General features: G+C 54.5%; 1 protein-coding gene, 1 long non-coding RNA gene and 1 pseudogene across 3 annotated transcripts in view; 1 reads left to right on the top strand and 2 right to left on the bottom strand.

Moving 5' to 3' along the window:
- LOC105545113 overlaps window positions 1–2,448 on the bottom strand; it is a 14,947-nt gene extending 12,499 nt beyond the window's left edge. The window contains exons 1-2 of the long non-coding RNA XR_001006872.1: window positions 2,310–2,448; window positions 1,981–2,057 (exon numbers count right to left, since the gene is read on the bottom strand). This is a non-coding gene — a long non-coding RNA (uncharacterized LOC105545113). The remainder of the gene's footprint in view (window positions 1–1,980; window positions 2,058–2,309) is intronic.
- Window positions 1–13,278, top strand: part of BEAN1 (brain expressed, associated with NEDD4, 1) — a 32,959-nt gene that overhangs the window by 12,626 nt on the left and 7,055 nt on the right. Inside the window, exons 2-3 of one of the 2 annotated variants that reach the window (XM_011987899.1) lie at window positions 3,629–3,779; window positions 8,988–9,025. In XM_011987899.1, the coding sequence (XP_011843289.1) occupies window positions 3,667–3,779; window positions 8,988–9,025 (151 nt within the window). In that variant the 5' untranslated portion in view covers window positions 3,629–3,666. Of the gene's footprint in view, window positions 1–3,628; window positions 3,780–6,724; window positions 8,534–8,987; window positions 9,026–13,278 lie in introns of those variants that run through there. The other variant, XM_011987898.1, reaches the window with a different exon arrangement.
- Window positions 10,967–11,574, bottom strand: LOC105545115 (annotated as a pseudogene).

Genomic DNA, 13,278 nt, shown 5'->3' with positions numbered 1-13,278 from the left:
AAAAAAAAAAAAAAAAAAAAAAATTTAAAAAAGGGAGGGGCAGTGCACCAGCAAGCCCCAACCTTTGGCACTGGGCCCCTTCCACCTGTCAGACACACCCACAGCCCCCCAGCTCTGGTGACTGAAGCCCTCTTGGCCTCTGTCCCACCCCTCTGGCTATGGATTCCTCTCCTCTGTCCCTTTATAGGTGAAGGTCCCTCAGATCCCACACCTTGGTCCTGCTCCTCTCTCTACACCCACTCCCTGCTCCACCTCATCCACCATCCATCATCCTCCCTTACCTGGCTCCAGCTCTCAGGTCAGCTCCAGAACGACATGCCCAGAAGTCCCCTGGACATCACCCCGCGAAGCCCCACAGGCACCTCAGGCTCCAGGTGTCCACAGAGGCCTGATTTCCTACTTCCTATGCGCATCCTCAGGAAAGTTGCCAAAACTCTCTGTGCCTCAGGCGAGTTGTCTATAAAACTGGTACCGGAGGATCCACCTCAAATAGTTATTGTGAGGACTAAATGAGCACAGCACCTGGCTAATGGGTATATACATGCTCAATAAATGTGAGCTATTTTCAGCATCTCTTTTTCTCCAAGAAAACCTGCTCCCAGGCCACTGCACTAATGCCAGCTGTCCCTGCCTGCCAGCCACCAGCCTGGCACCTCTAAGGCATTCTCCACAAGGCGCCCAAAGTGACAGGACTGTGACCACTTCCCAATGGCTCCCCATTGCCCTCAGGACAGAGCTGGCCCTCTGCCTGCCCACAGAACCTTTCTGTAGTCTAGCCAGACAGAGAGAGGAGCCACAAATGTTTGAGAATGAGATGGGGGTGGGGCAGGAAGAAGAAAGAGGGAGGGAGGGAGGGACAGAGGAAGGAAGGAGGGAGAAATAAAGAGAGAAAAAGAAAGAAAGAAAAGAAAGAAGAGAGAGAAAAAAGAAAAAGGAGAAAGAAGAAAGAAAAAAGAAAGATGAAAGACAGGAAAGAAAAGAAAGGCAAAGAAAGAAAGAAAGAAAGAAAGAAAGAAAGAAAGAAAGAGAGAGAGAGAGAGAGAAAGAAAGAAAGAAAGAAAGAGAGAAAGAAAGAAGGAAAGAAGGAAGGAAGGAAGGAAGGAAGGAAGGAAGGAAGGAAGGAAGGGAAGGAAGGAAGGAAGGGAAGGAAGGAAGGAAGGAGAGGGAAAGAAAGAAAGAAGAGAGAAGGAAAGAAAGAAAAAGAAAATTCTGTAATTCTGTTCCATTTTGAGCTTCAAGAGAGATCTGGTGGCTGACTCTGTCTCCTGTCACTTGCTGCAGGTTTAGAGCAAGTGACTTCACTCTCGGTCCCTTCATCTGGTGGAAGGGGTAACCACTGCTCTCCTCCCACAGTGGGCTGTGAGGTAGATGAGATCATAGAAATTGAGCACAGCAGGTCCTCATGGGTGCCAGTTCCTCTTCCTCCCTCTCCCAGAACCTGTCAAGGGGCAGTGAATTTGGAGTGATGTTAAATAATGAACCATGGTATTGGGGTGAAGAGGAGGTTTCACCTTAGTGAAGTGGGAAGCAGGGCTTCCAGATTCCTGGACTATCTGGGTCTGTGCTGACAGGGAAGTCAGGAGAGAAGGGAAAAGAAGGGATTTGGGAAGTTCGAATGGGGGTGGAGGGTGCTTGTTTCTTTCCAGTTGTTTCTCAGGAGCTCTGCCCAGCTGCATGTCTCAGGTTTGGGGTGTGAGCACCTTAGGGCAGCCTCAGTTTTCCCAAGATGCTCCCCTCTGGGAAGTCCAAGAAAAAGCAGCCCAAGAAGAAGCTCTCAGTGCTGCCCACCAGCCAATCCACTCAGGTCCAGGAAGCAGCCCTGACTTTCCCCAGGGATCCCTGTGTGACCAGCACACCTGCTGCCCTGCAGGTGGAACCCTCCCCTGAACCCAAAACCCCTTCCCTGGCAATGCTGGCTAGTGGGGGGAAGGGGTGCCTGGCACCCGAGCCCAGCAGCCCTGGTTCAACTTCCAGCCTCACCTTGTTGCTGTGTGCTGTTGTCTTTCCTTAGTTTCTTCCCTAAGTTCTTGCAAAAATTCTGTCTCTCAGCTGGTGCCCTGAACAGGAGAAACAAATCTCATTTCAGCTCCTTTTTAACAGCATATGTTATTGACCTCATTTCTCCTAGTAGAAAAGTAATGTGTGTTCATTATAGAAAACCTTAAAAATATAGATAATATAAGAAAAGAAATATAAAGAAAGAAATAAGGGTCATGATCCTGTCATGTGGACAGGGCCACCATCAACGTGTTTGGAATATTTTCTTCTAAGAGCTTTCTTGGTGTCGGTATATAATCCTGGAATTGTACCAGTAGATATCGTTTCATATCCAGATTCTTCCACTCACTATTATATGAAGAGTGGGGAAAAGAGTTTAGGGGAGTGGGAAGAGCAGTCTCTGGGTTTATACAGACTGCATAAACTCCAACTCCATGCTTCACCACGTATGTGACCCTGAGCATCAGCTTCCTTGTCTGCAGAATGGGGGTGGCAACTGCGCCACTCACAGCGGAGAAAGGTTATAGCTCCGCCCCTGACGTCAAGCTCCACCCCCAGAGGGGAGGAGACACCTGGGAGCCCTGGGCTGGGGAGACCTCGTGTGGGAGCCACCTTTGCAGCTCCCGCTGTTCCCATCCAGGACTACACCTGTCAGAAACTAGGCTGTAGAGAACTTAGCAAGGAGGAACCAAGACACCCAGCTGCCCTCCAGCCCAACCACTCACTGTGCGTTGTCCTCCAGCAAGTCACTGGTCCTCCCGGAACTTCAGCTGTGGAATGAGAGGATTCTGCTCCAGCAGCATTTCCTAAGCAGTGTTACTAGGTCTAAGAAAGGAAGATTCTGAGGTCGAATGCTGGACAAGCACAGTTAAATGTGTTTCTTAGCTGCAGGACTTTTCAGAGCCTTTGATGTACTGACACATGGTAAAAAAAAAAAAAAAAAAAAAAAAAAAAAAAAAAAAAACGCAGAGGAGAATGCAGTGTGGGGAGGTGCCAGACTCATCATAGATGCCTTTTTTCCCCCCAAGATACCTAAAGGGAATTGATTGTGGTTGGGGTGGGGGAGGGCTGATCCCAGAGTTCTCTGCAGCCCTCGTTCCTTGCTACTCTCCTCCCCATTTTCCATGCCCAGCCCAACTCCACAGAAAGCACTCTTCTTTCTTATCTCCCTCCTTGGAAAGCTATTCAGTTCCCTTCTCCCAGCCTTCCCCTCTTCCCCTGGTTAAATCCTAGACAAGACTCAGCTGTAGCAGCCCCTCCTCCAGGAAGCCCTCCCTGACTTCCCAACTGGTCAGGACTGCCTCTACTCCCACAGTCCCAGTAGGACCTCTACCAAACCTCACAACACACTGCCCAGTACCAGGCTATCCCCAAGGCAGGCTGCCACCACCTTGGGAGCTGGCCAGGACAGGGCCAGCTCTGCTTCCTCTCTGTATCCCCATGCCCAACACGACAATGACACTCACATTCTGAAGCTGTCACTGATGGATGAAGGTAGCTGTGACTGGCGAGGAGAGGAGTGGTCAGGTGGGGAATCTGAGCCTCCATGGCCCCAGGTAGACCCATAGACCCATGAGGACCGTCCCTGCATGCTGGTCTGAGGCCCAGGCCGGTGGTCTGTTCCCTGCAGTGTTGGACGGGCACACATACAGCCGCTCAAGCCACAGGATGCGCTATGCCTGCAGCTCCTCGGAGGACTGGCCCCCACCCTTGGACATCAGCTCTGATGGGGACGTGGATGCCACGGTACTCAGGGAGCTGTACCCAGATTCTCCACCAGGGTAAGGAGGCTATGTGGGGAAGGGGGCATTAGAGGATGGGGCCCTGGACACAAAGACCCCCCAACTCCATCACGGGAAAGAGTGGCACCTCTCCACATAGTATAAATGCAGAAAACACCTGCTCAGTGGGCATGGCCACCTCCTCCCCACTCCTGACCAAGTAGGTCCCATTGAGGCAGTGTGACTTAGCAGATGTCACCTGGAAGTGCTAGGAAAGGAAGAGACAAGCCCAGCTCCTCAGGCTGCTGACTAGGTGTGCCAGGAATGCCCTTGCAGTTTCAGGGGAGGTTCCATGGCAGCTGTCCTGAGCTCCCTGGGGATCTGCTCCTCCGGCTGTCTCCCTGGAGGTGGGAGGGAAGGCCAGAGAGTATTTGGTTATTTCAGTGACCATGGGATCAACTTCCCCTAGGGAAAAAAAAGTTCATTGTGTTTCAATAAATAACACCAGGGACTAGGGCAGCAAAGAGGGGACGAGCCCATATGCCGACATCTGATGGCCCCAGGTACACTCGCTCTGGAAACTCTTTCTTGTATGATCATGAGCAAGTTACTTAATCCTGCGGTGCCTGCTTCTCCATTGTTGAAATGTCCATGTAATAATACCTGCCCCGGCTGGACACGGGGGCTCATGCCTGTAATCCCAGCACTTTGGGAGGCTGAGGTGGGCAGATCACGAGGTCAGGAGATTGAGACCATCCTGGCTAACACGGTGAAACCCCATCTCTACTAAAAATACAAAAAATTAGCCGGGCATGGTGGTGGGCACCTGTAGTCCCAGCTACTCGGGAGGCTGAGGCAGGAGAATCGCTTGAACCCAGGAGGTGGAGGTTGCAGTGAGCTGAGATCGCACCACTGCACGCCAGCCTTGGCGACAGAGCGAGACTTCATCTAAAAAAAAATAAAATAAAATAATAATAATAATACCTGCCCCGCAGGATACTCATGAAAATGACACAGAAGTGCCGGTAAAATGCTCAGCAAGGCACTGGCTCTTCCCACCAGTGGTGTCACTACTATTTCGAGGCCACAGGTGATAAACTATCCATGCTGAGGAGGACGAGGGGAGGGGATCAGGGAGGATGGGCTGACACGGGAAATCGGCCTTTGTCAAGCATGTGTGGTGCTTGGGTTGGGAGGAACTGGGACCTTCAGAGATACAGAGGAGGGTGTGACCAGCAGAGGGCACAGATGAGCAAAGGCCCAGAGGCAGGTGAGCTCGCGTGTGCCGCACTACAGTGGGCACAGTGGGGTTTGACCTCTTCTCCCCTTCCCCTGCCCTGGCTTTCCAGTCAGACCCACCTGGGTTTGAGCCCATCCTGGACGCTGCCCAGGTTGATGCTCTCAGGCATGTCACTGTGGCTCTCAAGGGCTCCATTTCTTCATTTATGAAATAGGGACAAATAACCCTGCTTCCTGGGTTTTCCTGGAGAGGAAGATACTGTGGGTATCTGGGGATGTGGCTCAGGGTTAGACCTGAGCCCTCGGCTCCTGAGGCCATAGCCTGAGGACACAGACACCTCCCCCCACCCCTAGGAGTCAGTGGCTCTAGCCTGTGTGGGGAAGGGCCAGCTGGGTCCCAGAGACCAGGAGCTGGACTCCAAGGAGACTGCCTCTGCCCAGTGAGGCTCATCAAAAGGACAGGAACCGGTGGGGCTGCTTCTGATGGAGGTGGAGGCACACAGATGCCCTGGGGGTACCTGGGAGCAGACTTCTCCCTGAGTCAGAGCAGAGCGTTGGGTTGGCCTCAGGCACGAGGGGGTGCCCCAGCTGCAGGCCTCCACTGTGGTCAGGCACCTCCCCCCAGGCTGGTTGGGTTCAGGGCCTGGACAGGGCTGGGCAGGCATGAGACAGGGGTAGGGAGGGGTGGGGAAGGTGGAGGCAAGACTAGGAAGACAGAGGTGATTCCCCCTCCAAACACACACACACACACACACACACACCTGCTGAGACCTTCCAGGCAACAAGGTCTGGCTGAGCCCGGGGCCTCTGTGGTCTCATCTGCAGCCACCAAGGCAGAGACTGGCCTTAGAGATCAAGACGGGTTCCTCTCAGAGAAGTGGGGGGGTCATGGAGCTAGAAGGAGAGAGTTATGCCCTCAGCTCCTGGGGGCCCCAGAGACAGTGGCAGTGGGAAGAGAAAGGGACAGGTGGAGCTTGTGGCCAGGAGGGCCCTGTGCCTGTGATCATGCCCACAGGAGTGGCTGTGTCCAAACGGCCCTCGGGGCCCTCGAGCAGCCCCCTCCCCATGGGGAGCTCTTCTCTGGAGGGCCTTTGGTCCCCTCCTGCCAGCCCCCCTCAGGCAGATCATCCATCAGTACTCGAAGAGGGAAAGGGGTCAGGGCCTCCACCATTCCGTGCTAGGAGACCCCTCCAGTCCTGGATGAATGGCCCATGTCCTCCCCCTTGCCCTTCCACCTTCACCCCTGCCCCAGGGGCTTGAGCAGGGGTGGTGCGGCCAGTCCTTTCCAGGGCAGTGGGTGCTTTTTTGCTCTGCATCTGTAGGTTCAGAGGGGCCCAGGTCACTCTTTCCTAAACTGAGAATGGGAACTTTGGAGTGGCTGGAGACCAAGGTGTCTTGTAGCCTGAGGTTGGTCCTACCCAGCCCCCGCACACCCAGTGCGCTGCAGGGAGATGCTCCCTAGACAGTGGTCCCTGCTGCTGCGAGGCTTGCGAGGCACCGGAGACCCAGGGCAGCTCAGTGTTCATGCGTTGAGCTCACACCGCACATGAGGGCTGAGTCAGCTCCCGAATCCAGGTCCCAGGGGTTCTGAGGTCCCCCTCTGGAGGTGGAGGGAAGTAGTAGGGTTTCACTGGAGCCAGCGTGGACAAGGCCCACCCTGGTCCACAGCCAGGACAGCTTGTCACTGCAGATAGACACCTAGGCCTTTGGGAGAGACCCAGCCCTAAGGCCTAGGTGGGGCACTGAGGGAGCCTCTTCTCTTGTAGCTACGAGGAGTGTGTGGGGCCAGGGGCCACACAGCTGTATGTCCCCACGGACGCACCGCCACCCTACTCTCTGACTGATTCCTGCCCCACGCTGGACGGCACCTCCAACTCAGGCAGCAGCCACAGCCCCGGCCGACACCAGCAGGAGCAGAGAACCCCGGCCCAAAGTGGCCTCCACACGGTCTCCATGGACACCCTTCCCCCCTATGAGGCTGTGTGTGGAGCCGGCCCCCCATCGGGCCTGCTGCCACTGCCAGGCCCAGGCCCAGGGTCAAGGGGCTCCCAGGGCTCACCCACCCCAACCCGGGCCCTAGCCTCCGGCCCAGAGAGGATTGTGTGAGGGACCCAGCCGGCCGGGTCCTGCTGGTCCCTATGGGCTGAACCACATTCTTTAGGCACACAAAGGCATGCACACACACACACACACACACACACACAGAGATGCACTCGTGACTCATACACACACAGACCAAACTTGTATACACACAGACATCTACACTGACATACCCCGTGTACACACACAGATCTAGACATGCTCCACGTGTGTGTGCACATGCGCACACACAGGCCCACCACAAACACAAAACCCACCGGCAAAGGTTTCACAGAATGTGGAGCTCTCCTGGCCTCCCGTCCCTCCTCCTGGCCTGTTGGTTGTGCCTCTGTAGACAGTGCTGCGGGGAAAGAGGCGAAGTAGGAAGTTGGACTTTCTCTTCCCTCTCCCAGGCCCGTTTGCCCCTATCCTTGCCGGCAAGCTGTGCCCAAATTCTGATTCTGCCTCTGGAAACTGCTGGACCATCCAAGGTCAGCCGCCTGCCCTGACCCCTACCCCAGGGCCAGCTTGTCCTCCTGGGAGGCGGGACAGGCCCCAGTGAGGTTCCATTGTGCGCTGTGCCTATCTCTCAATTCCAGGGCAGATGAGCCACAACATCACCACCCTGCCACTTACAAAGTGGGGGACCTGGGTCTGGGGGCTCAGGTGCAACCTGGAGGCCCTCACAGCCCACCAGGCCCCCTCCCAACCCCAGTACCCTCAGTCAGGTGGTGCTAGTAGAGCCATCTCCTAAGCTGCAGGCCCCAGGTGGATGGGCAGGGCCCTTCATGGGTGTGCAGTGGCGGTTCCCTCGTCAGTCCAGCCACTGCCCAGGACTAAGGGTCTTCAAGGAAGACGAGGTCATTGTCCTTCTCCAGGTGGCTTCACCGCAGTGCTGCCTGGGCACCTCTCTGAGGCAGAGAAGTGGCCCCTCGCTCAGTCCCTGCCCGGCCGACCACTGTGGCCTGCACCCAAATGGGTCAGAGCCAGATCCCGGAGCTGGTGCTGTCCTCCTAGGTGGCCGCTCATAGCTGGGGATGGTGAGTGAATGTGTTCTGGCCTTGCCCACGTGGGTGTTTGCAGAGACAAAATGAAGGGGATATACTCCCCATAAATACCACCTTGCCACCACAAGAGGACCAGAAGGCTACTCGGCCTTGCTGCCACAGAAGGGGATTTGTAGGGTCAGCCTGGCTGCAGAAAGGCTGGCTCAGATCTTGACCGAGAAACCCCAGTGATTTCCATCAAAGACCACGCAGGTAATGGAAGTGATTCCTGAAGACCCAACCCACCGAGGGTGGCAGCCAAGCGTCTTTGAGGAGTGTCCCCGCCAGCATCGCCAGCAGCCATCACTCTGCCTCCCTCCCACCTCTTGTCCCCCATCGTTAAACAACAGCACCCTACCCAGCCTCCCCACATTTCTGTTCCTGTAATGAAGGGCTAAGACGATTTAGTAATCTCTTTCTTAAGCAGAGGAGTGGCAAGGATGGCAATCTGTTCTGGTGTGGAGCCGAAAGGAACCCACCCAGAGGTTCTGTAGCGTCCTGCGTGCCGCCTCCTGGAGCCCCAGACTCCACCTGGGGGAGGGACTTGTTTACAAGCAGTTCTGACCACCTTAGTGGTGTACTGTTTTCTAGGCAAAAAATATCTGTCTGTTGTACTGTATAGCCTTTAAAACGCTCCAGGAACGAGACTCTTTCTTAAGAAACACATCCTGCTTCTGCAACTCCAGAGAGTGCTGGGGGGAAAAAAGGGATAAAAATTCCTACCCACTCATCAGTGTTTGAATGATGGAGCTGAATCCTTGTTCCTGGACTAGGCAATGAATAAGCAACAATGTATCTTTTCTGTGTTCAAAATAAATATATCATCAATAAAATGTAGCAAGAAGTAACACTTTGAGAGAGTGCATAGGGTTCTTTTTTTCTTTCTTTCTTTTTTTTTCTTCAGACAGGGTCTCTCTCAGTCGCCTAGGCTGGAGTGCAATGGTATGAACATAGCTCACTGTAGCCTTGAACTCCTGCCCTCAAGTGATCCTCCCACCTCAGCCTCCCAAGCAGCTGGGACTACAGGCGTGCCCCACCACACCCAGCTAATTTTTGATTTTTAACTTTTATAAAGACAGGGTCTCACTATGTTGCCCAGGCTAGTCTCAAACTCTTGGTCTCAAGTGATCCTCTCACCTCAGCCTCCCGAGTAGGGTTTATACCTTCTGAAACTTGTAAGGAAAGGAAACACTAAATAGCAACAAAATAAAAATGCACCTCCAGCTAGCAATCCCTACCCATTCATTACCTCTCAACATGAAGCACCACTGAAGCCTTGTCAGTTTCCTGTCGATGTGAATATTTGGATAGTCAGTGCCTTACAGGAGTTGCTTTTTTTTTTTTATCCCCACTGAAACTTGACATCATTTCTCTGGGATATGGCTAATGTAACGTCACGAGGATGGGCCATCAACTTCAGGACCTGACTCTAGGAACTTCACAGACTACACGTTTTACTCTAACAGTGGTTGGTTTGTAGCACCCCGATGGTCTGTACTACCAGGAAAGAGGAAAACGGCAATGAGACTGAAATGATGTTGTCTCGCCCTCTGCAGGAACTCCCCTCTTCCTTTCCATGCCCTCCACAAGACCACGGCTTGAGCTATTAATCTCTTGGAGGACAGAGCCTGGGCCCCTTCCTCTGTCACATTTCCCTCCCAGCAGAACTCCAATAGAGCCCACTAACATAGTCCTAGGCCCCTTCAAGTGCCTTGAAAGTGGGGTGCAATCCTGAAGGAGGGTGCAGCGGGGGAAAAGACCGTGAAATAGGCTCATCCTTCTGGTTCTCCAGCCCATGTCCCTGCTGGACAAGCCAAGGCTGGCTCTGACATAGTCACCACCCCGACTCTGAGCCCACACTGCCACCTGCCGGCTCCCTGCTGCCACTGTTCAAAGTGAACAAGTCGGGTTCTGAAGAATGAGGAAGCCCCCTTCTATTACCTTGAAACACACTACCCACCGACACTCATAACTGCAGACAAAACCTGTCATTTTAATCCTGGGCTTTGCTTCCACCCTTGAGATGTTCCATAAGGTTTAACCCATTAACATCACCACCCTGCCATTTACAAAGTGGGGGACCCAGTTCTGGGGGCTCAGGTGTAACCTGGAGGGCCTCACAGCCCACCAGGCCCCCTCCCAACCCCAGTACCCTCAGTCAGGTGGTGCTAGTAGAGCCATCTCCGAAGCTGCAGGCCCCAGGTAGATGGGCAGGGCCCTTCATGGGTGTGCAGTAGCGGTTCCCTCGTCAGTCCAGCCACTGCCCAGGACTGAGGGTCTTCAAGGAAGATGAGGCCATTGTCCTTCTCCAGGTGGCTTCACCGCAGTGCTGCCTGGGCACCTCTCTGAGGCAGAGAAGTGGCCCCTCGCTCAGTCCCTGCCCGGCCGACCACTGTGGCCTGCACACGAATGGGTCAAAGCCAGATCCCGGAGCTGGTGCTGTCCTAGGTGGCCGCTCACCCCCGCCCCGCCAGCATCTCTCTCTGGACACAGCCAGACACTTATATCCCCTTCTCTGTATGCAAAGTAATCGCTCCTCTGTTCTGAACACCACTAGGCATGGCTCCCGTGCCACCTCTGTGCTCTGGGGCTCCACTTCCCAGGAAAGAATGCAGAAACTTCCACAGTGATGGCGTCCAGCCATGTGCTGCCGCCAACCTGAACCACCCCACACCGACACCCAGCTCCTACCACAAAGGCTCAGGATCCCACAGGCCTTTGGGACTGTCACGTTTTTGACTTTTCCTGCTCCTCCATCCACGACATGCCCTATGCTGTGGTGTGTCACATATGGCACCATATTCGAGGTCCTTTGCACATTCCTAAGGAGATACCTCCTGTCTGTGCTGGGGCCAAGGAGAACACCCCGGGTACCTGGGCTCATCAGAGGCCCAAGGAGATGGAAGGTGAAGCTGCATCACAGGACGGTGGAGACAGGAGCATCAGGGCCAGACCCTGGGATGAGGATGTGGGTGCGAGGGTTTGGTTAGGGAGGTGATCCCAGGAGTACCAGATGGAGAGGCAGTAAACAAGGAAGGCAAGGAAGCCAGTGAGGGGGTCACCAAGCAGGTCACCACTGCAGGCCACTGAGTGCAGTCCCACTGGTGACTCTGAGAGACGGAGTAGAACGCACCTTGAAGTGACGCCCGCCCTCGGGTGGCAGAGATGGGTTGTTTTATCCTGATACTCAGCAGACATTTTTGGAGGCTGCCCTTTGGAGAATGTTCATTCCTGCCCTTTGTGGAGGCGAAACGAGCTCCTCTGGCCAGAAAAAGTCTTCAGGCAGGGGAGTCACTGTGCTGGCGATGACACCATCGTGATAGTCCACAAGAGCCATCATTGGGTCCCCATGTATGGGCATGGTGAGGTCCCAGGTCTCTGCACAGCGCTCCAGCAGCTGCTGCCACACACAAGAAACAGGCATTGCCCAGAAGAGGGCGGAAAGGGGGTTGATACAACGTAAGGCTGTTCACAGCCACCATGGGGAGCATCCTCTGTCACACCGGCCAAGCCCCATGCACATACACACACTGGGGCCCCTCCCATCAAGTTCCTAGAGACACCCCTGGCACACACTCACATGTAGCATCCCCTCAGCTCTACCTCCTGTGGTTTTGTGGACATTTGCTCAGACAGCTTTGGTGCACACACACTAGTGCCCTTCTCACTTAGAGCTTGTGCATGTACACACTTGGCGTCGCACACTCCAGTGCCACTGACACCCCCACTCAACTGTTCCTATCCACTGATACTAGCGGTATCCTATCCGCTAATACCCACCTGCAGGTTCAAACAGGCTCTGGGTATTAGCAGTGGAGAGACAGTAAGTTTCATCGTCTGAGGAAGTGAATCTTCTGTCCTGGTCTCTGCTTTGCTTGACCCCACACTGCACCTCCTCGGGGCCAGACGAACTCTCTGGAGCCCAGGAATGGCTGCCTAGATCAGGCCGGACATCTCTGGACTTGGGGGCTGGGCAGATCTTTACCCCCAGGGTGGCAGCCCAGTTGTGCCAGCCCAACATGTCTCCAAGAAATCCAAGGTTGCAGGTCCTCAGGCCCTGCCGTCCCCACCTCAGCCATGCCACCACTGACCATCCCCACCAGCATGACTCCTGGGGGCCTGGGGCTGCCTGTCTCTCTTCCACCGCCAGTGGCTGCCTGGTCCACAGCCCACCACAAGGCTGGCACCACCTGAACTGTGTGGTGGAGTAGGAGGGCATCCCTTGAAAAGGACCCTTCACTCCCTGCCACTCTGAGCCTCATTATCCAACTGCAAGAGACAGAAACCCAACTGGAATCTTCATCAGCAAGGAAGAATACTTACTGAATTGTCCAAGTCAAGCATGGCTGGATCCAGAAAGTACAGGAATATGGGCAGGTATGTCATCTCTCTCTGGACGCTGCTGTCTACCACAGCGCCTTCATTCTCCCATCAGAATAAAAGTACGGAAGCCCCAGGTCTACTTTGGTTGGTTCATAATCCAAAACAAAGAGATCCTCTCTCCCCCAGAGAGCAAATACCAAGTCTCAGAGAAAACTGACTGGCCCAGACATGTCCTCATCCCTGACTCTCTGAATGGCTGTGGCTGGGATTAAGGTCTCTGTTGTTTGTTTGTTTGTTTGTTTTTGAGTCAAAGTCTCACCCCGTCTCCCACACTGGAGTGCAGTGGTACGATCTCGGCTCACTGCAACCTCCATCTCCCAGGTTCAAGCAATTCTCCTGCCTCAGCCTCCCGAGTAGCTGGGATTACGAGCACATGCTACTGAGCCCGACTAAATTTTTGTATTTTTAGTAGAGACAGGGTCTCACCATGTTGGCCAGGCTGGCCTTGAACTCCTAACCTCAGGTGATCTGCCTGCCTTGGCCTCCCAAAGTGCTGGGATTACAGGCATGAGCCACCACACCCAGCCGGGATTAGGGCCTCTGGCTGGCTCAGCCTGGGTCATGCCAAAGCAGTCCCTGCAGATCTCCCGTGCCTCCACCTCTCCTCCCTGCCTGCCACTCTGTAGAGGGTGAGGAGGAGGAGCCACATTTGTCTCTCCTGGAATGGGTTTTGCAAAGAAAAGAGGGGAGGAGGCTGGGAGAACTGGAGACACACAGATGAGCAGCCTCTGCCATGTTCCCTTGACAGGGCCAGGCCCTATCCCTCAGATCTCAGTCTGAGCGATGACCCCAAGCCACAGATAGACAAGGAG

This window comes from Mandrillus leucophaeus, unplaced genomic scaffold (genome assembly GCF_000951045.1).
Source record: "Mandrillus leucophaeus isolate KB7577 unplaced genomic scaffold, Mleu.le_1.0 Scaffold319, whole genome shotgun sequence".
NCBI classification, from domain to species: domain Eukaryota; kingdom Metazoa; phylum Chordata; class Mammalia; order Primates; family Cercopithecidae; genus Mandrillus; species Mandrillus leucophaeus.
This window is presented reverse-complemented; position numbering and strand designations above follow the sequence as displayed.